This window comes from Lithobates pipiens, unplaced genomic scaffold (assembly GCF_037356315.1).
Source record: "Lithobates pipiens isolate NorthernLeopardFrog02 unplaced genomic scaffold, aLitPip1_a1.2 Scaffold_3, whole genome shotgun sequence".
NCBI lineage: Eukaryota > Metazoa > Chordata > Amphibia > Anura > Ranidae > Lithobates > Lithobates pipiens.
Window position 1 is genome coordinate 154,641,604 of NW_027507790.1, and position 27,001 is coordinate 154,668,604.

Genomic DNA, 27,001 nt, shown 5'->3' on the forward strand with positions numbered 1-27,001 from the left:
GTGAATGAGGGATTACCATACAACCCAAAGAGGCAGTGACACACTTCAGCCCTGGCGCTGCCCACAAAGAGATAGAGAGATAGAGAGCTGCTCTCCTCACATATAACACAACATGACACACCTGCTGAACAAGTCCTGCAATAAAATCAACTTCAGGATTAGTCACATCCCTTCCAACCAGTCTGGACAGAATGACACACCTTACACTCTATAACACACTTGCTGACCAGGCTATAGTAAAAATAGGTCATTTGTTTCACATTAAATACCGGGGTTATGGCAGCAGCTAACTTTCCCATCATTCCTGCGCTTACCTGACTGATCGGTAAAGCCCAGGATCCATCCAACCCTGGCAGTAACTGAGGAGAAGAGTCAAGAGTGGCAGCCAAGATGACCACCACTCATCTCTATACCCTTGAAGGACTGGAACAATGTCATGACGTCACATCTGGTTTCCAGTAAATAGTAAAATATTTTATTTTTTAAAAAGCAATAGTTAAAAAAGTTTTTTTTTTTTTTTTGATCTTTGGCTTTTAAAGGTAAATGAGAGATTTGGGGTCTTTTTGACTCCAGATCTCTCAATAAAGAGGACCTGTCATCCTTATTTCTATTACAGGGGTCGTTTCCATTACTTGTAATTGGAATAAAAGTGCTAAAAAAATTAATAAAGGACGGTGTAAAAGTAAAAAAATAAAAAGTAAAATAAGAAAAAAAAAATTTATTTGAAGCACCCCATCCCTCCCTGCTCAGACGTGAAATCATAAGTCGTGCACACATATGTAAACGGTGTTCAAACCACACATGTGAGGTATCGCTGCAAAATTTAGAGCGAGAGCAATAATTCTAGAGCAAGACCTCAAATATAATGCTAAACATGTTAAAACGTGTTGTCTATGGAGATTTTTTGTCCCATTTCACGAGTGTGCGCAATTTTAAAGTGTGACATGTTAGGTATCTATTTACTTAGCATAACATCATCTTTTATATTTTAGAAATAAATGGGTTATCTACAGTGTTTTTTTGCATTAAAGTGTATTTTGTAACAAAAAAAATAAGTTTAAAAGACCGCTGCGCTAATACTGTGTGACATAAAATATTGTAACTATCACCATTTTATTGTCTAGGGTCTCTGCTAATTTTATATATATATACATATACACACACACACACACACACACACACACACACACACATACATATACACACACACACACACACATTTTATATATATATATATATATATATATATATATATATATATATATATATATATATATATAAAATGTTTGGGTTTTCTAAGTAATTTTCTAGCAGAAAATACTGATTTAAACAAAAACTTTCAACCTTCAAAAGGCCTGGTCAGCAAGTGGATATAAAAGAACGACAAGAAAGGCAGGCGACAAAGTCTCCATTTGTAGGCAATAAGAAGACGTTTCCGCATACAGACCACTCAGAACAAGCTCCTGGCACTGAAGTACAAGCTGCCCACAGCAAACATGGCACCAGCAAACACCGTGCGCGATGACCTAAGCACTTCAGAGAGGGCGTGGCTTTGCGCTTAGCTTGCGGACGTGGCTTTCGATCGGAGCGCGCTTCCTACAGCGGCGGGAGCGCGCGTAGCGGGCACCTGTGGGGACGGTGGCCGAGATGATCCGTGAGGAGAGGTGAGAGCCGGTGTTCTGCCTAATACAGTCCGGCCATCATTTGCTGTCCGCTCCGTACTGCGCATGCGCAGTACGGAGCAGCCGAAGCTTCGGAAAAAGTCCGAAGTTGAACGGCGCCTGCGCCGTGAGTGGAGGCGGTAGCCCCACTATCCAAGCGGACATAGGGTTAAGAATTTTAGAGGGCCCCTCGCGGGCGAGCTTCGCTCGCCACGCTTCGGGCTCGGCCTCGCTCCGCTCGGCTCTTTTTTATTCTAACTCTATGTCCACTTGGATAGTGGGGATAGAACCTGGACTCACGGCGCAGGCGCCGTTCGTCCTCGGCAATTTTCGGAATCTGTGTTCCTGTGTACTGCGCATGCGCAGTACGCAGGGGACAGCTTCTGATGGGGGACTGTATTTTACAAGACACCGGCAGGATGTACACAGTACGTTGGCTGAGGTGAGAGAGGTCCGGTTGTGGACTGGGAGGATGTGACTGGTCTGCCTGGAGGCCGTAGAGAGGAGGATGCGTCTCTCTGACAGGTGAGTCCATCACAGAATTGTCTCCATGTAGGGGGTCAGTGCTGGCCATCTATTATTTGATTGGTTAACAGATAAAGGACCAATCTATGTGCCTCAGTTCCAGTCTGTGGTGGAATTCATTGGTCTTTGCTAAACATGGGATTGGCCTGAACTTGGATAAGAGCTGTCATTGACCTCCAATCAGCTGCAGCCTAGACATTCCTTGTCCCACAGCTGTATGTACACAAAGGGGCGGAGATATCAGTGACATCATTAATCTTATATGGCCAGATTAGGTCAGTGTCATTGGCTGTGTAATCATATTGGTTCTATGATGTCATGAGCATCTCAAAGGTGATTGGATGGGAGAGACGGTTTCCATTGGGGTTCACTCCAAACACAAGTTCTACCTTTTGGGCCCCATTCACACCTGTGCGTTTTGAAAATGCGTGCAAAATATGTGGGGGGGGTTTGGCACACGTTTACAAAATGTGACAATTCAAACGCCGCAAGACCATGCAAATTTTTAGTTTTTTTTTTTTTTTTTTTTACACACAAAAACATGCAAGAAAAAAGTGCATTGCTTAACGCAGCAAAACTGCTACGGAAACAACTTTGCTGCATTTGTTGTGTGTAGGGAAGCCCATTGAAATGAATGGGCTGCCCTATGCGGGTCATGTGATAAATGCACATTTAACCACTTTACCTCCAGAAGGTCTTACCCCCCCCCCCCCTTCATGACCAGACCCGTTTATGGCTATTCAGCACTGAGATATTTTAACTGCTAATTGCTCGGTCGTGCAACGCTATATGGAAATGACATGTAGAGCTTTCTTTTGGAGGTATTTAATCACCACTTTACATTTTCTTTTATTTTTTGCTATGTAAACGAAAGAAGACTGAAAATTTGGAGGAAAAAAATAAGTTTCTGCTATAAAACACGTCCAATTTAAAAAAAAAATAAAAATCAAATTTCTTCATCAATGGTGTTTTTTTTTTTTTTTTTTTTTACAAAAAGGGAAGAGGAGAAAAAAAAAATATATATATATACTTTTTTTTTTTTTTTTTTTTTTTTTTTTTTTTTATAAAACATTATTTTTATTTATTTATTTATTTTTTAATACTACCAATGGCAGCTATCAACGACTTATAATGGGACTGTGAGTGCGGTGGGAAATCTGATGCTGGGACTGACATCACCAGTGACATTAACCACTTCAGCCCTGGAAGATTTTACTTCCTTCCTGACCAGAGCACTTTTTACAACTTGGCATTGCATCAATATAACTGGTAATTGCACGGTCATGTGATGCTTTACCCAAACAAAGTTAGCTTTTTTATTTATTTATTTACCACAAATAGAGCTTTCTTTTGGTGGTATTTGATCACCTTTGCGTTTTTTATTTTTTGTGCTATAAAAAAAAAACATTTATTTTTTATTTTTTGCTATAATAAATGTTTTTTAAAAAAAAATTTCTTCATCAGTTTAGGCCAATATATATTCTACATATTATTGGTAAAAAAAAATTGCAATAAGTGTACATTGATTGGTTTGCGCAAAAGTTATAGCATCTACAAACTATGGAAAATTTTTGTAAATACAAAATTAAGTATATGTGTGTGTGTATAATCTCTCATTTTTATTTTATTTTTTTTCTAGTAATGGTGGCGATCTGCATTTTATTTATTTTTTATCAGGATTGTGGCCAACAGATCGGACACTTTTGACACATTTGTGGGACCGTTGATATTTATACAGTGATCAGTGCTATAAAAATGCACTGATTACTGTGTAAATGTCACTGGTAGGGAAGGAGTTGACAATAGGGGGTGATCAAGGGGTTAAATGTGTGTTCCCTCATTGTGTTCTAATTGTATGGGGATAGGACATATGGTTGTGCCTATTTACTGCTGTCTCCTCTCTCCTGACAGCACAGGGATTTGTGCTTTTTTACATACACAAATATCCATGCTGGTACTAGCGACCTTGTGTGGCCGGTTGCGATCGCGCCTGCTGGCCAAGCACATCTGGTCCCCCGCCGTGTGCCCTCTGGCAGCTCTTAAAGAGCCAACGTAAGATGTACCCATACGAGGTTTTTGCAACCCCGTGCCACTTTGCCAATGTATATCTGCGTGAGATGGTCGGCAAGTGGTTAATATAGTGATCAACGATAATACTATTCACTGTACTAATGACACTGGCTGGGAAGGGGTTAAACGTGTGCCTAACTATGTGTAAAGTGTGCTGATTTTACTAATAGATCTTTGTTTCTTATTCCTGCAAGGCAAACAAAAAAAGTTGTATTTATGTAAGTGGTTGTAAACCCTTTTATGTACAGGTGAGCCTATAATAAGAAGGAATAGCGGTGACCGTCTCAGTACATGAGCAGAGCGTGGGACTGATGTATACTCTGATTATGTCTGATTACTAATCCTTCTAAGTAGTTTTTTTTAATAAAACTCTTGTGCTTTTAACTGGATATTGCGCAATGAGGTTTGTTTCCTGATGTATGGCTCAATTGGATCTGAGACCTGTGGGTGATCGATAGACACAATATTGGCGTTCCCTATGACAGGTGGAAAAGCTGAGCTGGATATACCTGTAGTGAGGGGTAAAAACTCTCTGATGCACATATCTGCCTTGAAAGGTCAGGATCTCTGGTAAGAGGATATCTTTACTTTACCTCCTGGGGAGTATGAGGTTTAACACCTGCAGTTGATTTGGAAGGATATCACTATTTTTCTTTCACATCCGGGACTTTTTGGTGTTTTGGATCTTCTTTCACTTCAATTATTACTAAGTTGTGCGGCTCACATGAATGGACTTTCATTGTTTATAAATATTTGTTTATTTGCATGTTGATTTTATTATCACAATAATGACAGTGCAACATTTTGTGTACAATATGGGTGTTGGGTCATTTTTTTTATATTTATTTAGGGCACTTTAAGACCCCATTCACACCTGAGCGTTTTGAAGCCTGAAGCTACAAAACGCTAGGGGGGGGAAAGAAAACCTATTATTATCAATGGAGATGGTTCACATCTCCACTCCATGGCGCCTGAAGCTCAAACACGTTCCGGACCCTTTTTTGTAGCTCGAATTGAGCAGATTTGGGCGTTTTTCTTTTAACATTGGTGACCTTTTGCCCTGCGCAAAATCACGGCAAATTGCGGTAAAAACCAACACGAATCGCGGTAAAAACCACTGCAAAATCGCGGTAAATTTTGCGAGATTTTCTGCTTGAAAACGCTACGCTCAGGTGTGAATGCAGCCTTATACTAGGGCATTGGCGGTAAAGTGCCGCTATGTTTAGCGCACTTTATCTTTTTTGCTGCGCCTTTTTGGCCGCTAGCGGGCGCTTTTAACCCCTGCTAGCGGGCGAAAAAGGGGTTAAAAGAGCCCACAAAGCACTGCTTCAGCAACGCAGGCCATCGATTTCAATGGCAGGGGCATTTTAGGAGCGGTGCATTCACCGCTCCCGCAGTGCCCCAAAGATGCTGCTTGCATGAATTTTTTAAATATTTTTTTCCAGTCCTGCAAGCGCACCGCTTAAGGGTGAAACACGTCATCGCGGCTCTGGCCAATCACAGCGCTGGAGCCCGCAAACCTGGGAATAACTACGGGAGACATGTCGCCGGTCACATCGGTGTACGGGGACTGCTGCAACAGCTTTGTTGTAAGGTAAGTAATTCATAATGAGCTAGTATGTGATGAATACTAGCTCATTATGCCGTCTTCCTTCCTCTTCCTTCCTCTTCCTCCACTTTAATAATTTAGTTTATCGAAGTGAACAAAAAAAAATTGTCAGGAAAATAATTAAATGGAGAATGAGTAAATTAGGGGTTAATAAGGAGTTGTTTGTTTTTACTGTAATGCCCTGAAAGTGACTGTCTTGCTGTGAATGATGTCATTGGAAACCATAATAACCTACTTTCCATGTGTTTTTGATGTAGGAAAAAAAGAACTGCAGTAGATTGCATGTGGTGTGTGAACTGGCCCTTAATTTCTGGGTGAAGTGTTGCATTATCTGACAGAAATGTAGGGGTGCCAATAGAGCTGCACAATTCTGGCCAAAATGAGAAAATACATTTTTTTGCTTAGAATAAAAAGATCACAATTCTAGCGGCGTAAAATCTTTCATATTATAAAAAAAAATGGGCTAGCTTTACTGGTTAGGTCTTTGTTGTTGGTTTTTTAAATTCATTACGGTAATTTTTTTTCAAAAACAATCGCATTTGATAGACCGCTGCACAAATACAATGTGACATAAAGTATTGCAACAACCACCATTTTATTCTCTAGGGTGTGTACTAAAAAATGTATATAATGTTTGGGGGTTCCAAGTAATTTTCTAGCAAAAAATTATTTTAACTTGAAACCAACAAATGTCAGAAAAAGGTTTAAGTGGTTAAACTTTTTTCACTTGACAAATTGTTACAATGTTTATACTTAAGTTAAACTGATAAAGAATGTTTTGATTCTTGGCAGACTGCCCAGTTTTTCTCTTCCTTTCTTTTGAAAGCTGTGGCTTCAGGAGAGCAGAGAGAATTCTTTGCATAGAAAGAATTGTGAAACATTTTAGTCAAGATTGCGATAACAATTCTTGACAAATTGTGCAGCTCTAGGTGCCAATATTTTTGGCCATGACTGTCACAAGTGTGCTTAACTACTTGCTGACCGCTGCACGCCGATATACATCAGGGCAATGGCCGTACCTGTACGTTGCCTTTAAATGGCAGGGCTAGCGGGTGCGCACACACCTTGTACAGCGTGACTGTGCCCGCGGGACCCGCGGTCTCTATGTCCACCGGTCTCTCGGCAATCGAGTCACAAAATAGTGTCCAATGTGTGTGCCATAATGTTGCAGTCACGATAAAAATTGATGATCGTGTGTGTGTGTGTGTGTGTGTGTGTGTGTGTGTGTATAATAAGTAAAAAACAACACAAAAAAGCAATATTTTTTACTATAATAAATATCCTCCAAAAAAAAAAAAAAATTTATAAATGATAGAATATATATAATATATTATATATAATTTTTTTTTTTTTTTTTTTTTGGAGGATATTTATTATAGTAAAAAATATTGCGTTTTTACTTATAGTGCAAAAAATAAAACCATTGAGGTGATCAAATGCCACCAAAATAAAGCTCTATTTGTGGGAATAAAAAGGACGTCAATTTTGTTTGGGTGCAACGCAGTGCCGAATTACAAAAAGTGCTCTGGTCAGGAAGGGGGTAAAATCTTCCAGGGCTGAAACTGTTAAAATAAGTACCACAGAAGCTCCAGAACTCGCCTAAACCTCACCCAGTGTCTGCATATACAGCTTGCTCCTGTGGCCCTAATTTTAGGTACACTTACTTTACAGCATTTTAAAGAATCAAAAATATTGTGTACAGTGTTTGATGTTTTCTTGCAGCACTGACTCATTTCTGTGTTGGGGGATCAGTAGGATTTATGGGATTTCTGGGATTGTTTTGTTCTTTGTGTTGTATTTGCTGTGTTGTTGCAGATGTGTAGTGAGTGATATGGATATCAGTATTGGACAGGCTCTGTCTCTCTGCTTATGGAAGGAGCACCATTCTGCTTGTTAATAGTATCTATTCTTTGCAAACATGACCACAGTAGAGTGCAGGACATTTAATTTTGCTTTATGGCCAGTGTATAATGATCATTCATTGCACCAATTATATCTGTAATTGTGCTTCTACAGTATGTTTTATCTTGGCTGTAAACTAATTTTTAAAAGACCAGTTCATCACCAATTGGTGCAGTAGTTTTATGTGTCCAGTGAACATGCTGACAGGAGGAGTGAGCAGAGGGTTGACCTGTGGTGCTGCTTGATTGTCTGTCTGGGCCAGGTATCTGGCCAAGCTGTACTGCTGGTGCCTAAGGAGGTCGGGGACAGGGCTGTGGTATCTGATCAGGTTGTCTCAAGCGCAAGACTGGCTGAACAGAAATCATTGGCAGGTGTTCCAAGAACTTAGTTGCACCGGTATCGGTGCCAATGCTAGGCATTTGCAGGGGTATCGGTACTCATGAAATAGTACCGATACCCGAAACCGATGCCTTCTGGCTTGGTTCTGAAATACAAAGAAAATGCCAGCATTTATTGGTTGTTGAGGAGCAGAGCCGCCGAATCCTTAACAACCAAAGACACTTTAGCTGTCAACGGGGGGCGTGTCTGGCCAGCGAGGAAGAGGCCGCTTAGCTCAGCGCTCCTACCTTCCAGCGGTGAACGCAGCAACTTTAGAGGTGCGGATTCTGGCGTCTAATTTGCCGCCCAGGATCCTCTTTCACCTTGGCGACACCTCCAAAAGTCCTCCGCCTCCTACCGACTTCTATCCCTCAGCTGGCGGGACAGGCAAGGTGGCGCCGGCTGCATGCCTAGAGATGCGGCCTGCCTTCCCAGGACACGGACGCATCTCCACCTCCCTCCCCCCCCCCCCCCCCCTCTTCCACCCTATCCACACTGCACAAAGTCCAGCCAAATCTAGGAATAGGAGAGAGGAGGACACAAAATCTGTTATGCAGCTTCAGGCTGATACTGGAGGAGACTCACAGAATACACAGCACAGCCTACCTATTGATTCCTTCCCTGCTGATGACAAACTTATCTTGGAGCACACCATGAAAATGATGCTGCTCTCCAAGAAGTTCTCTGTTCAAATTGTGTTGTACAAACTATCTAATCCCCACTGTGCAGCTGTTCAACCCCCCCAAACCATCCCTCCTACCTGGTTTTCATAGTCAATTGGTAATTGGCGAGTACTTAAAGGGGTTGTATAGGTTCGGTGTTTTTTTTTTTTTTTTTTTTTTTTTTTTTTTTATTATTATTTAAATTTTTTTGCAAAGTGGACCCGATCCTGCTGTTCTGGGGTCCCACAGCGGCTGTCTCAGGTCCTCCTTGCTAAAGCTAACCCCCTCTGTGAAGCTCTTTCCCGAAGGGGGTTAGTTTGCGGGCGCACTCCCGTGTCATACAGTCGGCGTCCATACACGGCAAATGTATGACTCGTACCAGCGGCCACTTCAATGGATGTGATTGACAGCAGCGCAAGCCAATGGCTGCACTGCTATCAATCTATCCAATCAGCGCCCAGACTCGGTGGAGAAGAGAACGTCGGGGGACACACACAGCAGGTGAATGGGCTCAGGTAAGTAAAATGGGGGAGCTAGGGGGGCCCATGACAGCGAGGTGTTTTTTCACCTTAATGCATAGGATGCATTAAGGTGAAAAAACACGAAACTTTACAACCCCCTTTTTAAAAAAAAAAAATTAGGCATCGGTACTCTGTGTTTTAAAAAAAAAAAAAAAAAAATGGTATTGGTGTATCCCTAGAAGAAAAAGATTTCATTTGTGTGCTTAGCTGTTTGCCGGGTTATTTTTTTTAAAGGAAACAAGTTATTTTATGGTGTTACTAAACCCAGGACTCTGCATTCGTTATATCTCAGGCATCACTAAATGGCAGCCCGCCGTCCGGTTCTGGCCCCAGTAGCCATGCTGCTGGCTCATAAATGTGGTAGTAAGTGCAATACAAAAGATGCATACAATAATTGGACAATTATAGCTGACTGAGTATTAAGTCCAATGGTTAAAATGTTATCTGGCAGTTCAGGGGTTTAAAACAAAGTATAATGGCTGATCAGAAAGGCGCCTGCCGTCCTCAGAGAGCTGGCTCTGTAGTAAGCATGAGAAGGGTAAAAAGGGAAGCGCCACCTGAGTGCAGTATTAAAATCTATGTTTTAATGACACAACGTATCGGCCTATTGAAGGAGCAGCTACACCGAGCACGTAGCCTATCCGCCCATCCACCACCAGCTTGTCTCCTTGTTGGGAGTGTTCCACGACGGCCACAGAAAGTACTCTCTGCCGATAATCCTACATCTGCAGCCCCCACATCTCTGCAGCGTCACCCGGATTGGGAATTGAGGAAATCTCCATGGACCACTGAATAACAGATGAGCCTTTTTATCTTTGTTGTCTTGTAAGTGTAATCATACGTTGTCATTAAAACCTACATTTTAATACTGCACTCAGGTGGCGCTTCCCTTTTTACCCTTCTCAGGCTGCTGAATCGCCTGCCTGCTGCTGCTATGTTCACAGCATGGCAGACACGCTGCGCACGGGTCTGTCTCTTTGGTAATATCGCTGCACTGCCCCGCCCTCCGCCTGTCTAAAATGTTACACAAGATGAGAAGCGCGGCCACTCTGGACAAAGGATGGGACTTTTCAAGTTAAAAAGCGGGTGGTTGGTTGCTACGCAGCGGGGCGGTCCCAGCAATCAATCTCTCACCTTTAACGTGAAAAGTCCCGCCTGTTATCCAGGGCTGCTGTACTTTCCGTCTTGTGTGAATAAGGTAGGGCTCTGTGGGGAGGGGGGGAGCGGTGTTATGAGGACAGGAGTCTACGATGGAGGGGGGGGTGGGGGTAGGGGCAGTCTGTGATGGGGGACCAGTCTGTGATGGGGGGGATTTTCTGACTGGACCCCCGTGAATTGTAATTCTCTAGCCTTGCTTTAAGGTAACCTTTTTACCCAGTAGCCCATCTGTAACAGAAGTGTGAATATACTCACTTGTCTGGGCATTTGAAAGCCCAAACACACCCGCGCCCCCCTCCCCCCCCTTCTCCAGCTACTGCAGCTAATGGACTGTCAGATGAGTTGAATACTTTACCCCCCACAAAGTTGTTTTTTTTTTTTTTTTTTTAAAGAAAAAAGGAAAATCAAAAAAAAAATTATCGCTTTCTGACATCCAGTGGCTTCTGAGTCATTGATCCAAAGCAGGTACGCAGCAAGTGAATCAAAAGACAAGATCAGCCCCAACAGATGTCATGTTTATTCACAGTCCAGTCTCAGATTTTCCAGTAAGGAAATGAAAGGTAGAATCAATATTGCCATTGGCTTGAAGGGACTTTGTACATGGCACATGCCAGGTACCATTTTCCAAACCAATGAAAACAAATGGAAACCCTGACTGGTTAGCATTTAATTTATTAGAGCACAGTGTATCCTAAACAATTCCCATGTTCTTTTCCATAAAATGCTTTTATTTCTATTTACATTCTTTATTTCATTGCAGCACTGATTAATCTTGAGCCTGTCCATGTACATTCACTTCAGTGCCAGTTGTACATCATTATTCTGGACTGAATTACTGATCATGAACACCGTGAATTGTGACTGTGCAATGTGTCAGCAATGCCACGCGTGTCCAGGGAGACGAGGCAGGGCACGCGTGTCCAGGGAGACGAGGCAGGGGAACAATTGTCACCCTAACAGGAAGCACCTTTTAAAAAGACCCTCATGGCTGGATCATCAGGGGAAATAATAGCATGTTAAGAGTGATTGGGTTTCCTTGTACTTTAACTAAAAGAAACGATAACCAAATAAGGTAAAAAGCTTATTGCTGTGAAATTCTTCCAGGTATAGGTATAGTGAAGCAAGGGCTCATTCATGCCACCTGCATTGAGGTGCTTTTCTCAACACAGTCCCAACACAAGGACAAATATAATTTTCAGTGTTGCCAGTCTACACCAATGTCAAGCTATACCAGAAAAATTTGAAAATATTGCATTTCATCATCATGCATTGTGACAAATGAGTTACCCTGTGCTCTTAGCTGTATGCTCAGCTTAACACAAAAAGAAAAAATCAAGACATTACTGTAAAAATCATGCGTCGGCACATGTCAGTGCACACTTGTACATGCTGATGCAAGCATACAGCTTGTTTGGATACCTAGTCAGTCACTATCCATCAAAGCACTATGTGAGATCAACTTAAACTGATTGTAAAGCTTCTGTGTGTTGTGTTTTCTTATATTAATTTTGAAAAATAAAGTGTTATTTACCTGCTCTGCGCAATGGTTTTGCACAGGGGAGCCCACGATCTTCCCTCCTCTTCTCAAGTTCCCCCAACGATGCTCCTGGTGCTAACCCCAATGGGTCTCGCTGTATCCGAGCCAACAAGGCTATGTGCAGCTCCTCCTCAGACCCCCCTCTGATACTTACCTGAGCCCAATCTCAATCCAGTGATGTGCATGAGAGGAGCTGCTCTCCTAGCTCTCTCCCTCCTCATTGGCTCAGACACTGCAGTGGAAGCCATTGGTTCCTGCTGTTAATCACAGCCAGTGAGGAGGGAGCTGAGTGCTGTTCTTTGTGTCAATGGGCACCATTTGGGTGGATCAGAAGTGAGCATGCACGAGTGCCCTCATAGCAATTGGCTTGCTATTGGAGCAGTCCGTAGGGTGGAGGAGCCAGAAAAGCTAAAAGCTGGCATGGGACGTTAGAGAAGGATTGGGGCTGCTCTGTGCAGAACCATTGCACAGAGCAGGTAAGTATAACATGTGTTGTGTGTTTTTTTTTTTTTTTTTTTTTTTTTTTCAAATGTACCTTTTTAGTATTGCTTTACTATTTTAAACTGAGGTGAAATTTGGCATGTTATAGGTACCATTTCTTTCTTTATTTTTCAGCAAATTGATTATATTGTGTGTAGTGTTTACTGATTTAATTATGGGTAATCGCTCTGTACATTTAATTCTCTCCAGCAGGTACTTTAACAATGACTGGCAAACACCCTTCTCGCAGTTACCTGAAACCAGCAGCTGTGTCATCCACAACACTAGGTCATAGCTATCACTTTACACCTATGGGCAATTCAGAGAATGACTTGTCAGAGGAAGATCCTGAAGAATATGCACTAAGGCCACGAGGGCGAGAGAAGACTAGAAGAAGCACTTCCAAAGAACGCCTTGATGACATCATTTTAATCAGCAAGGACATTGCGGAAGGGGACACCTTAAATTCAATAGCCCTTCAACATTGTTGTACTGTAAGCACTTCCTTGTTTTGCTATTTCAGTGTATAATTTAACTGCTTAAGTTTCAGCCTGTATATACACCTTCTTTACCGAGTCATTTTTAAGTTTTCATATCTGGAATTTTTTTTGTACCCAAATTAATTTCATATAATTATTTTTTTTTTCAGACAGATGGAGCGTTTGATAACCGGTAATTTTTTTTGGGGTAATCTTGTAACCACTGTATATTATTATTATTTTTTTTTTTTTTTTTTTTTTTTATACACAGTTAGGTCCATATATATTTGGACACAGGCACAATTTTTTCATACTTTTGGTTCTGTATGCCACCAGAATAAAATTTAAAACAAAGCCATCCAAATTAAGTTTTTTAAGTATGCAGACTTTCAACTTTTTAATTCAAGGGGTTGAACATCAATATCGAGTACAAATTTTAGGAGCTGCAACCATTTTTATACACAACCCATCACCACCCCCCACCCCCCCCCCACCATTTTCAGGGGCTCAAATGTAATCGGACAAATTAATATAATCCATAAACAAAATGTAATTTTTAATATTTTGTTGAGAATCCTTTACTGCCTGAAGTCTGGATCCAATGGACATTACCAAAGACTGGGTTTTCTCCTTTCTGATGCTTTGCTGGGGCTCTAAGTGCAGCTGTTTTCAGTTGTTTTGCCTTCAGCAAGTGAAATGCATGCCCAATTGGGTTAGGATTGAAATGCATGCTCAATTGGCTTACGATCAGGTGATTGACGTGTCCATTGCAGAATATTCCACTCCTTTCCTTCAAAAGCTCCTGGGTTGCTTTTGCAGTGTGTTTTGGATCATTGTTCATCTATACTGTGAAGTGTCGTCCAATCAGCTTTTCTGCATTTTACTTAATCTGGGCTGATGGTATATCTCTAAGCAGAATTAATCCGACTGCTTCTGTCTTCTGTTGCATCATCAATGAGCACATGCATGCCCATGCCATCACACTGCCTCCACCATGTTTTACAGATGACGTGAGCTCTGGATCATGAGCTGTTCCAAGCCTTCGCCAGACTTTTTTTTTTTTCTTTCTTTTTTTTTTTTTTTTCCTGTCATTCTGGTACAGGTTAATCTTGGTTTTATCTGTCCAAAGAATGCTTTTCCAGAACTGGTCTGGCTTTTTTAGATTTTTTATTTTTTTTTGGTCAAAGTCTAATCTAGCTTTTCTATCCTTTCAGGATTATGACTGGTTTGTACCTTGTGGTGAACTCTCTGTATTTTGCTCCCATGAAGTCTTCTCTTGATTGTAGACTTGAACAATGATACGCCCACCTCCTTTCACTTGTCTGGATGTTGTGAATGGGTTTTCTTTATCATGAAGAGGATCCTGCGATCATCCACCACTGTTGTCTTCTGTGGACACCCAGGCCTTTTTATGTTGCTAAGCTCCCCAGTGCATTCTTTTTTCCTCCAGAATGTGCCAAACTGTTGATTTGGCCACTCCTAATGTTGCTGATATTTTTCTGATGCATTTGTTTTGAAGCCTTACAATGGCCTGTTTTACTTGCATGGACCACTCCTTTGAACGCATGATGTAGGTTCACAGCTATAGATTCCAAATGCAAATACCACACTTAGAATCAACTTCAGTCCTTTTACCTGCTTAATTTATGAAGAAATAATGGAGTAGCTCGCACCTGGCCATGAAAAGGCTTTTGATTTAATTTTTCCAATTGCTTTTGGTCCCTTGAAAAAAGGGGGAGTGGCTATTCTTAAGAGCTGTAATTCCTAAACCCTTCCTCTGATTTGGATGCACTCAAATGAAACCTAAGTGTGCACTTTCAGCACTTCCATGTATAATAGCTTGAATGTGTTTTGGTAAATGCTGAAAAAAAACTAAAATTGTGCTTGTGTCCAGATATAGATGGACCTAACTATATAAAAAAAAAAAAAAAAAGGGTCAACATTTGTGAAAAAATGTTGTAAAACTTATCAAATGCCTAATGACCACTTTTTAGAAAGTGGACACCCCAAGGTGATCCTATAAAATTATCTATCTATCTATCTATCTATCTATCTATCTATCTATCTATCACACACACACACACAGACCAAAGGTTTAGACACACCTTCTCATTCAAAGAGTTTTCTTTATTTTCATGACTATGAAAATTGTAGATTCACACTGAAGGCATCAAAACTATGAATTAACACATGTGGAATTATATACTCAACAAAAAAGTGTGAAACAACTGAAAATATGTCTTATATTCTAGGTTCTTCAAAGTAGCCACCTTTTTGCTTTGATTACTGCTTCACACACTCTTGGCATTCTGTTGATGAGCTTTAGGAGGTAGTCACTTTAAATGGTTTTCACTTCACAGGTGTACCCTGCCAGGTTTAATAAGTGGGATTTCAAGCCTTATAAATGGGGTTGGAACCATCAGTTGTGTTGTGCAGGAGGTGGATACAGTACACAGCTGATAGTCCTACTGAATAGACTGTTAGAATTTGTATTATGGCAAGAAAATATATAATTCCACATGTGTTAATTCATAGTTTTGATGCCTTCAGTGTGAATCTACAATTTTCATAGTCATGAAAATAAAGAAAACTCTTTGAATGAGGTGTGTCAAAACTTTTGGTATGTATGTATGTATGTATGTTTTTTTTTTTTTTTTTTTTTGGTCCAAATATCTAAATGGTGCATCATTCATGTACACAAAGGGAAGAGGAGGTAAGGGTTTAATAGACAGGCATTACAGAGACTGGGTGAAGGTAGGATGTACAGGAGATGGGGTTAAAGGGTTTAAAATGTTCAATTATAAAATAAAAGGTATGCCCCCCCCCCCCCCCCAAAAAAAAAAGTATACTCGCCTTGATGGATACTCTGTCCCCTGCTGCTTCTAAGACCGAGAAATGAGCAATAAAAGACTGACAATTCAGTTCTCAGTCTGTAGTGAGAAGAGAGTGCCGGTAGCAGTCAGTCACGACTCTCTTCTCTTGCCCCTCCAGCGCATGCTGGAGCGTTGGGCTGTAGAGGGGGTGGGAGGGGCTGGCCCAGTCTCCCAGTGGCTCACTGGACCAACTAAGTGACTTCAGCCGAATGCAGGCTTTAGCCCACTGTCAGCTGAAAATGGGTCACAGGAATGTATAACGAACTGCGCTCTTGTGATGAGAACTAGGGCCAAAAAAGGGCCGTACTGCTTTAATGAAATCTGCTGCTTCCTACCCTTCATTGATCAAATCTTCTTTTATAAAATCATTCTTCCCTTACTCCAATGTGCGAAAAAGGGGAGGGCTCTGTAATGTATATTTCTGATTGGCTGACCGTTATCACAAGGAACAGAACCACACTAATTACTAACCGATACTCTTTTTCAAATACTCGCCGAAACCGATTAACGTTACTTTTATTTTTATGTGATGTGACAGTGGCACGTGTCGGTATTTTTTTTTATTTTATTTTTTACAATTTTCTTTTTATTTTTACAATGCCTTTTTTTTTTTTTTGTTTTTTTTTTTTTAAGGGGGGGGGGGTGGCAGTGTGTGGATATTTATTTTTTACAATTTCTTTTTATTTATTCCAATTCCTTTTTTATTATTAACCTGTTGGGGGGGGGGGGTCTTTGGTAAGATATCAGGGGTCTTAACATCTCCCCTTTGAGACAGGGAAAGGGACTGAGGACACATGTTTCCCAGTCCCCTTCTTAGCAGCCTCAGCGGCACTGAAAAGGAATGGAGAGGAGACAGAGGCTCCTCTCCATTCATAAACTGAAGCATTGTAAACACAGGTTATGGCGATGTTTCAGTTATTTTAATGGATTTTTGGGGGGACCCCCACGCCATTTATTTTATTTGTGTGCGGGGTTCCCCTTAAAATCCATATCAGACCTGAAGGGTCCGGTATGGATTTTGAGGGGGACTCCTACGCCATTAAAAAAAAAAAGAATTGTTGCAGGATTCCCCTTAATATCCATACGGGACCTGAAGGGCCTGGTATGGAATTTGGAGGGACCCCCCACGCATTTTATTTATTTTGGTTTGGGATTGCCCTTAATATTCATACCAGACTCAAAGGCCCTGGTAATGGACTGGGGAGATCTCATGCTCCCCTTTTTTTTTTTTTTTTAATCTATATTGCCAGGACTGACAATTCCATTGTAGCCACGAGTACTTTTTAAATTATTTTTTTTCCTTTTTAGAAATGTTATTTTGTGCAGGGACTGTTCTAAACATGGGTAAAATGCGCCACTTTACAGACATACTATACACACCCCCCGTGTATGTAATTTAAAGGAATTTTTCACTTTTATTGTTTCACTTTAAGCATTATTAAAATCACTGTTCCCAAAAAACAGCCTTTTTTTTTTTTTGCATTGATACATGTCTCCTGGGGCAGGACCCAGGTCCCCAAACACTTTTTATGACGATAGCTTCCATATAATCCTTTAAAATGAACACTTGATTTTTCATGTTTATGTCCCATAGACTTTAACTGTGTTCCAACGGCTTTCGAATTTGCCCCGAACATTGCATATTGTTCAGTGTTCTGCAGAACATACGAACAACCGAAGTTTGGCCCGAACTTATGCTCAGGCCGAACCATTCGCCCATCCCTATTGACTGCTCGGCCCGCCTCTCTTCTCTCTCCGTCTGTTGTCCCAGCTGATGTCAGCAGGGGATTCTCGGCACCGACCTGCTGACTGTAGCTGTCAGATCAGAAGATCTGTAGTCACATGAGCTGCGTGGACACGCTGAGAAATGCGTTATGTAGCTACATATTTTTAAAAAGCACATGCAGTGGGGCACTTGATGAATCCCATCTTGCCTATAAGTAGAGTATGCTTGGAGCGCTCTCCCAGGAGGGGCAGGGTAATTGGGATGAAGTCATCCACCAATCGATTATTCCGGTTGTAGCATTGTCGCAGCATCGTGGACACCCGAATCGCGATGCATTGATGATGCAACTAGTTTCAGGAGTTGCTCTAATCTAATTCTGTTTTTTCTGATTTGCCTGACTATTTTTGTATGTTCTTGTTGCTTTGCTGTCTAACCTCCGTACTTTCTTAATCTGCAACCAGGAACACTATGCAGAAAAGATAATTTGGAGTAAGGTCAGAACTTTGTATATTTGCTCAAAAGAAGAGCTCAGCAAGGGTAGCCTCCGTATTTTCTCTGTACGGAAGGATCCATTCTCACTTGGACTCCAAAATCAAGCTACTTTGAAATCATACAACTTTGACACAACTTTGGTCAGTTATGACTTGGATGCAGGGTAGATATAAATCAAATTTTTATTTTTACTTTTTAAATGCGTTTGGAGTAAAGACTTTTTTTCTATTTAGATACATTAATAATAATTTAGTTTATTCAGCATAAAATGGAGCTTGGTTATGTAGCATGAGGCTGTATATTCTGCAATATTTACATTTTTGGTAAACTCATGCAATGAATCCAAGCTCTGCAAGCTGAAATAACATGCACTGCATTAATGCATTCACACAATGGCACAGTAACCATGAGATAAAACAAAACAAAATTCAGGAATCTTCCTTTATCCCATTATTTTGCAAATCTATGCACACTACAAACTGTATGATTGATTGAATTTGGTTCTGATATCGCTGTTTTACTAACCTGACAACTTAATATTCTAAATTTGCAAACATTAAAGAGTCTAACTACCAGCAAGAATAAGTCCTTTACATTTAAAGAGGAAGTAAACCTTGATGGGTGTTACTTCCTCTTTGTTTCCCTGCAAAGGTAAATTACACAGTAGCCCATTATGTAACACTTACCTGCAGGAGAAGGCCGCGATGTCCCCGTCTTCCTCCGCTAGTAGCGAACGTCCATTCTTCACCCTTCTTCCTTCTGGGGCTGTGAACTCCGGCTCTGTGAGTGGCTGGAGCCGCATGACGTGCGTGCGGGAGCTGCATTTAACAGCATGACCCAAGCTAGAAACAGCATAGCGTGCCCTATCTAACTCCGGCGCAGAAGAAATCACTGTACGCCGATTTGCAAATATCTCCTAGGCCGTGCAGGTCCGGGAGATTATTCAAGCACCTACAGGTAAGCCTTAATCTTGGCTTAACTGTAGGTTAAAGTGGTTGTAAAGGGTTTACAACCACTTTAAAGAGCACCTGTCATTTCAGATTCATCATGGCAGTGCCTGTTTGTGGGCATCAACTTTCCTGTTCTGCCACCTCCCTTACCTTGTGTCATTCATTGCCACATCACCAGCCATCCCATAAAAGTGAATGGAACTGTTGGTGAGTCAACAGGAGGAGCTGCTGCTTTGCAGAGATGACAGTTGCTCTTTAAAAATTATAATTTAAATTAAGCTATTTTACTAGTGATTTCAGTCATGATTTCAATTGTAATTTTAAATCGACTTTATTTAAATCAAATCTACCCTGCTTGGATGCGACTTTGGCTGTGACCAGAGATAATGGAGAACTGTTGCATTTAAAGAGGAAGTAAACCCTGATGGGTTTACTTCCTCTTTCGTTCCCTGCAAAGGTAAAGCATAATGGACTGCTATGCATCACATAGTAGTCCATTATGTGTCACTTACCTGACACAGGAGCCAGCGATGTCACCGCTGTCCCCTGTAGTCCGGCGCATCCATCTTCTCGGTGGGTCTCGCTGCTCCGGCGCTGTCATTCGTCGAAGCCACGATGACGTCACTCCCGCGCATGCGGCATCTCCGTTGTTGAAGATGCCGCACTCAGTGCGCGTCGCTGTCTACGGAGCATGCGCCGTAGACAGCGGTGCCCGTCTTCGGGCAAATATCTCCTAACCAATGTTAATCCTCAAAGGTTTCACTAAAGTCCTTCCTGAATGTTTTAAAGTGGTTGTAAACCCTTACAAACCACTCTGACCTACAGGTAAGCCTAGATTAAGGCTTACCTGTAGGTCAGAGTGGTTTGTAAGGGTTTACAACCACTTTAAAACATTCAGGAAGGACTTTAGTGAAACCTTTGAGGATTAACATTGAAGTCTATGGCCCTCAAGTTGCATGAAAGTCGTCGCTGCAACTTTAAGTTGCACATATATGAATGGTTGGTTAGAATTGGAAAACATGGGGTACAACTTGTCCGACTTTGATGTCCAAAGTCGTGTGACATCAGGGCCAAAGAAATATTCACTCAGAGGGGTTGATTTCGAGTTTTAAAATCTGGTGCTGCTGTGCGTGGTAGCCATTCAGCTTGTTCAGTCAAGCTCTGACAAAAAACTGGAAGCTGATTGGCTTCTATGCAGAGCTACACTAGATTTTGCACTCTCCAGTTGTAGTGTGTGTGTGTGTGTGTGTGTGTGTGTGTGTGTGTGTGTCTAAATCTCTTGTATTTATCCTTTTTGAGTATTCCAGATTTGTGCAGCACTCTAGCATGAAATAACTGTATATGCCTCTGTGTAGGAGTTGCCTGTAATAAAGACCGATCACTGCTGCTTTCTCTTCTTGTGCAGGATGCCTGATCTGGTTCCACCACCCTGTAGTTTTTGGCAGGGAGCCTGTAGTGAGTGGACCTGATTGTCCCTCTCGCAGCTCTGTGCTCAGACTATGTACAGCATACTGACGATGTCACTGCAACTTTTAAAAAAGTAGTATGTGGATTTACAAAGGCATTTGATGCACAAAAGTGACTGTATTTCCTTTTAAAGCTGGTGAGGAATATATTTAGATGAATGCATTTGTGCAGCCTTCACCTTGTGGGAAATCCCATAGACTTTTTTTTTTTTTTTTTTTTTTTTTTAATAAAGCTTTGTTGTTGTTGTTCCCTTTTGGTTACACTGGGGTTTGTTTTTTAGAGTTCTACTTAAAAAATAAATAAATAAAAATAAATAAAAGGTTTCCCTACAGTTGAGTGAAGATCTTTGTAATATAAGAATAAAACGACAGTTGTTGCCATTTATCATATGTGAATTAACGTCTATATTGTGTATCTCTACAGGTTGCAGATCTGAAAAGAGCCAACAGCCTCATTAATGAACAGGACTTTTTTGCATTGAGGACAATAAAAATTCCAGTGAAGCGTTTCAGTTTATTGGCTGACCCCCAGTTTTCCCCAAAGGTTAAACAGTCCAGGACTCTGCCTGGCCAGCCTTCAGAAGAGCAGCAATACAGCGTATTACTTGAGGCACCACCTTTAGAGACAGCGGACAGTTTTCTCCAAGAAGTAGATCGAGATATCAAGCACATAGTAAGGTCAACTGATGTGACAAAGGAAAACCTTCATGAGGTGGTTTCTGCTTTAAGCCATGATCTCCATTTTGAACCTGATTTCAAAGCGGCCAAACCAAAAGACCCTTATTATGGAGCGGACTGGGGTTTGGGTTGGTGGACAGCTGTTGTCATCATGGTGATTGTTGGAGTAGTTACACCAGTGTTTTATTTTCTCTATTATGAAGTTCTAGACAGAGAGCCTCATTTAAACTCCTCAAATGCGACCAATCCTTCAGAGGTAGACTCTTCTCCTGGAAATGATTAACCAGTGCAGTCTTCCTGTGGAACTAAATTTGTGCTGTTACCTGCACCTAGAGAAACCAGGATCGGTATCCTAGCAGGAAACAATGTGCTAAACTTTGGTAAAGCAATACAGAGGTGGAAGATAAAGATTGTATTTTATGTGAGGATGCTGCTTTAGTATTACAATGCAACTGGTTCGTCTGTGAACATAAATCTATTTTTGTATATGGTTGCAGGTATTCAAGTCCTGTGGACACAGAATAACCACATCATTTTTATATTTATTATACTGATACATTTTAGCGCTTTAAGCCTAAGTTCACATTGATGCGATTTGACATGTCAAATCGCATGCCAAATTGGCTAGTGCCGGTGTCGTGTCACATTTGGCTACCCATCACATTTTGCTACCTGCTGGAGTGCACGATGCCTCTATATGTGCTGCCATATGTGTTGTAAAACACAGATTTTTGCCACAGGGCCCCTCGCGGGCTCGCTTCGCTTGCCACGCTTCGTGGCATGGCCTCGCTTCGCTCGACATAATTATAATCTGACTCTATGTCCACTTGAATGGTGGGGCTTGAACCTGGACTTGGGTGTGGCCACAAAATTCTGCGCAAGCGCAGATCGCCACAGTTTGGAACGTATATGGTGGTGTCGCGCATGCACAGTCCAGCGGGTAGCCAAATGTGATGGGTCTCCATATGTGACGAAAAACCGGCAATGGCACCGTCCGAATCAGTGCAACGGCAACTTTGCAGCGCTGCACTGATTCCCAAAAGAAGTTTTCTGTACTACTTTTGGTGACTTCCGGGTGTGATTTGTATAGGAACCCGCACAGATGTCTCTGAAATCGCTCCGTAAGTCTGACTGACATGCGGGTATGAAATTGTGCAAGTTCAGCTGAACTCGCACAATTTTAATTCCGCTGTCGGTGTGAACCTAGGCTAAAAATAAACCTCACACAACTATTTAAATGTAGATTAGGCACCACTTGATTTAAATGACTTCCCAGCCCTTCAAGGAAGCCCAGCCACCCTCTGTAGTGTAGGCCATGACTCCGTAAGTTGTTAAAGGTTCTACTTTGCATTGTAGGATGCTCCATGGGCTGTGCTCATTGCTGACTTTTTCTAAAAGTGAAAATACTGAGGTACTTTGCAGCAACAGGAAATGGTCATCAGTCAGGACTGCGCTCTGAGTATCCCACAATGCAATGCCTTCAACAACGAATTGAGCCGTGTCTACACCGCTATACTATACTACAAGGTGTGCTGTGGGGGTTGCTAGGCTGCCACAGGAAGAGCTACTTGCTTTGTGTTCCACTGGGCAGGATATTAACATTTTTAAAGTCTAACTGAAGTAACAGAAATGCAGTCTGGTAATAGTTGTGTTACAACCTGTATTTTATAATCTTGTCTTCATTTTACTGATACAGCATATGCGTAGAAGGTCTAAATCTGAGTCCAGTAGACACCCAGTAATCGACACTCCTGGTCTGACACACCCTTCTCTTTCTTTGCAGTACAACTCTGTGAAGACAGTTGTACTGAGGGATGTTGCTATTACTAAGACAGACTATAGATCAGTGATGGCGAACCTTGGCACCCCAGATGTTTTGGAACTACATTTCCCATGATGCTCAACTACACTGTAGAGTGCATGAGCATCATGGGAAATGTAGTTCCAAAACATCTGGGGTGCCAAGGTTCGCCATCACTGCTATAGATGATGCAATTTTCTTTCCTGCAACCATGGGTTGCAGCAAAGAAAATCACTTCCTCCACTGAGATTGTGTTCTCCCAGTGGAGGAGCGTGGGGAGAACACGGTGATCGAAATGCTAGAATTCTGACATGCTGGTTGTACCCAAGTCAATTGATGGATCGACTTGGGTACAATCAGTTTGCCCATACATGGATTTAATCTTGGCCGGTCCACGCTAAACTGGCCAAGATTGTCCGCTTTAGTCCCGACAGCACTGGGTACTGGAATGGTTTTATATTTTATGGAGTGAAAGTATTTTAAAAATCTGTGGTTACAATACTATAAAGGGATAAAGAGCTGAGAATCTTTGGCTTTAAGATTATTTGTGAGAGTTTAATTGTTGTGGCAATTAGGACATTCATTATCCGACAGCATTAAGAGCAACTATTTAACAAGCATCTCAATATGCAGATTGTGTCGTGAAGTTTGGAGCATAGCAATTAAAAAATATATATATTAAAAAAAAAAAAAAGCACCAATCCTTTCTTCGTGGTTATTTCATGTGTCTATCAGTCATAAGCTTGTGAAACATTTAAAATAAAACATTTTAATGTATCGTAGCTGGGTAGGTCTAAATTAAGAACTTTGATTCCATGGTAAAATATGAACTTTGCATATTCTGCCCACAGGCTTTGTTCAAATGCCTGAAACCAGAACTATGGGTAGAAGGAAAGACAGCCCGATTACCCCCCACCAGGGGATCCAGTGCACATAGTACTTGTCCCCATCTAAGCTGAGCTGTGTTTTAGGAAACCAAGCCCCACCAGCTGCCAACCTACCTATCTGACAGTGCACATCAACAGAGATAATTTCTGAGTGAGAGCTCATGAGGAGAAGGGGGCATGATGGGCAATGCACACCAAGCCAGCACATCCCCTCCTCCCTCCTCCTAAGCTGCCAGACAGAGCATTGCTATGCTGCCTCCTCATCTCTCCTACAGAGTCTAGAGCTGTAGCCTGCTATTCAGGGCTTTTTTCATGTAAACAAAAGCTGACAATAGCACAAGCCATGTACTACAGACTTGGACTAGTGTAGTAGCTGATATGTTTAGCTTGTGTTTCAAATCACCAGCTCATTTTCAAGATGATCTCTGTTTTCACTCTTTCTGTTCCCTAAATAGCCGGCTCCGTCTCTACTCTCTGTAACCTAAACAGCAGAAATTAGGAGACCGCACTGCAAAATGGAGAGGGACAGGGCTCTATGCTGGCTGTCACTCTCCCTCTTCCTCTCCATGGGAACATTTTTTTTTTACATTTATACTTTGATGAACATTATCATTTGTTCAGTACTGAGTCACAGATCTGAAGCAAGCATGCAATCAGTGAAATGTTAGAGGCACAAGCATGTTCTTTGACAGGTTGTAAAGAGAGGATTAAGGAGGACAACCCTAGAGCAGCCGGATTACCATGTCACAATTGCAGGCATTGCACGGCAATCATGGATTTAAACTGAAGCCCATCAATGTGAAAGCAGCCCTATACTATTATGCTGGTGTATTGCTTCACGCTGACCTGAAGATCTCTTCTTTCCTGCTGCTGGCACTAATCTGGAGACCACTAGCGGGGATAAGAGGTGTGATCTCCAGTTGCAGTTGGTATCATTCCTCATGGGACAGGAGCCGGTACTACAGTAGGACTCTTGCTCCCTACTACAGCTCCAACTTTACAAGTAGTCCCTCTGCATTGCACTGGATGCTCTAGAATGGTGGTTCAGCAAGCCCAGACCACGATCTACCAGTCACCTTTCTGCGATCTACTGGTTGCTGACCCCTGTCCTAGAGCTTGTACCCTTTAAAAAGATATCGCCAATTGTAGTTTAAAACCCAACTGCAAGTTTTACCAAAAACCTAAAAATATGTTGACCTGCAATAAGTAAAGTTAAAAAAGAAGCTCTTACTGCAATACATGCCTCCTTGTCATACTCTCCAATCTACCATCTACCATCCAGTGCTGCTCCTCTACTGGGTAGACTGAGCTTTCATTTTCTTAAAGATCATATTGCCAGACTATTAATTTCAGCACTAATCTTCCCATCAAATTGTACATGCTCTTACCTGTAAAAAGCTCCCCATGTATAGACATCCACAAGGCCTGACTGCTGCAGGATGCCACCATCTTGGATGTGATGTCAGCAGACTCAAAGGTTAAAATGTAAATGGCACTCTAGGTTTTCCTTATACTCTTTGGTAACTACATAAAAAGTTATGTTGGGAGGTGAAGGTAGCAGTGTGTGGGTGCTTGACTGGCACAGAGAATAATTAAACACTTCCAGAAGAGGAGAGGGCTGTGGATCGACTCTTCCTGCTGAATTGTGTTCATAATTGTGAATCGTTCTATCCATAGTTACGCGCGTTCATGCTCTACCCTTTCTGCTTATACACTCGTGTCATCATGGTTATTGCATTTGAACTGCAGATGCGTATTTGGAAATGCAAAGAAATGCATTTTCGTACATGTTTTGTTCTCATCTGTAAACCAATAAATGTATGTCAATGTCTTCTGGTATTGTAAGCCACAATACAGTGCAGTAAAATGTACATATTGCAAAAGCTCCTAAAATCTAAGGTGGATATGAGGCTGGCAATCCAACCAGCTCTACTTTTTCTTAAAGTAAACCTTTTGGTATTCGCAATCCTTTATAACCGCTTCCCGTCCGTCAAATGACGGCTGGACGTCACGGCTCTCGTTCTGGGTGGACGTCCTATGACGGCCCTCCAGAACGACCGCTCTCATGCATCGTGGAGATCAGTGGTTTGGTGTGTCAGTCTAACACACCGCTACATTGAACTCTGTACCACGTGATCAGCCATGTCCAATCATGGATGATCACGATGTAAACAGGAAGAGACCTTGACCGGCTTTTCCTCACTCGCGTCTGACAGGCCTGAGTAGAGGAAAGCCAATCGGCTGCTCTCCTGACGGGGGGGGGGGGGTGTCTGTGCTGATTGTTTATCAGCGCAGCCCCCCCCCCCCTGGATGCCCACCCAGGACCACCTGGATGCCATCGTGACCACCATGGATTCCACCACACTGGACCACCAGGTATGCCACCCTAGACCACCAGGAACATGGCAACCAGTGCCCATCCCCAATGCCTGCCAGTGCCCATCAGTGCCACCCATGAGTGGCCATCAGTGCCGCCTATCAATGCCCATCCGTTCTGCATATTGGTGCCACCTCATTGGTGCCACTTTATCACTGAAGGAGAAAACGTATTAATTTACAAAATTTTATAATGGACATATTTGTTAGAACAAAATGAGAATTCTGTTTTTGGTACAGTGTAGCATGAACGTGCAATTTGTCATTTAAACAATGCTGAAAGCTGAAAATTGGCTTGGGTAGGAAGGGGTTGTAAGTACCCGGTATTGAATTGGTTAAAATACAACCCCAATTCCAAAAAAGTTGGGATGCTGTGTAAAATCTACATTAAAACAGAATGTAATAATTGGCAAATGCCATAAATCCATATTTTAGACGGACTTATGTGCTCTGCTTACTTGTGACTGCTAGACCCGTTGTCCATTAGCAACCAGCAGGAGCTGCTGTCAAGTTAGTGCTGCACCGCATGCCCAGTTGCCCCAACCGTGTCGCAACTTTTTTGAGATGTGTTGCTGGCATCAATTTCAAAATTATTTTATTTTTTGTCTTTAAAATGGTACATTTTCTCAGTTTTCTCTGTTTTCTATTGTGAATAAAATATGGGTTTATGAGATTCGCAAATCATTGTGTTCTGTTTTTATGTACACAGCATTCCAACTTTTTAGAACTGAGGTTGTAAGACTGGTAGGTTAACTTGTGTGTTTCCTGTT

General features: G+C 41.8%; 1 protein-coding gene across 2 annotated transcripts; it reads left to right on the top strand.

Moving 5' to 3' along the window:
* The first annotated feature begins 1,633 nt into the window (after positions 1-1,633).
* On the top strand, positions 1,634-25,474 carry LYSMD3 (LysM domain containing 3). Of its 2 annotated transcripts, none has more exons than XM_077462402.1 (4): positions 1,634-1,671; positions 2,073-2,186; positions 12,714-12,997; positions 20,914-25,474. In XM_077462402.1, exons 3-4 carry the CDS (start codon positions 12,728-12,730, stop codon positions 21,448-21,450), a joined length of 807 nt encoding a protein of 268 aa, XP_077318528.1. In that variant the 5' UTR covers positions 1,634-1,671; positions 2,073-2,186; positions 12,714-12,727; the 3' UTR covers positions 21,451-25,474. The 2 variants fall into 2 exon arrangements, with proteins under 2 accessions (XP_077318528.1, XP_077318529.1); XM_077462403.1 differs by having other exon boundaries at positions 1,642-1,671; positions 12,717-12,997.
* Positions 25,475-27,001: the final 1,527 nt, after the last annotated feature.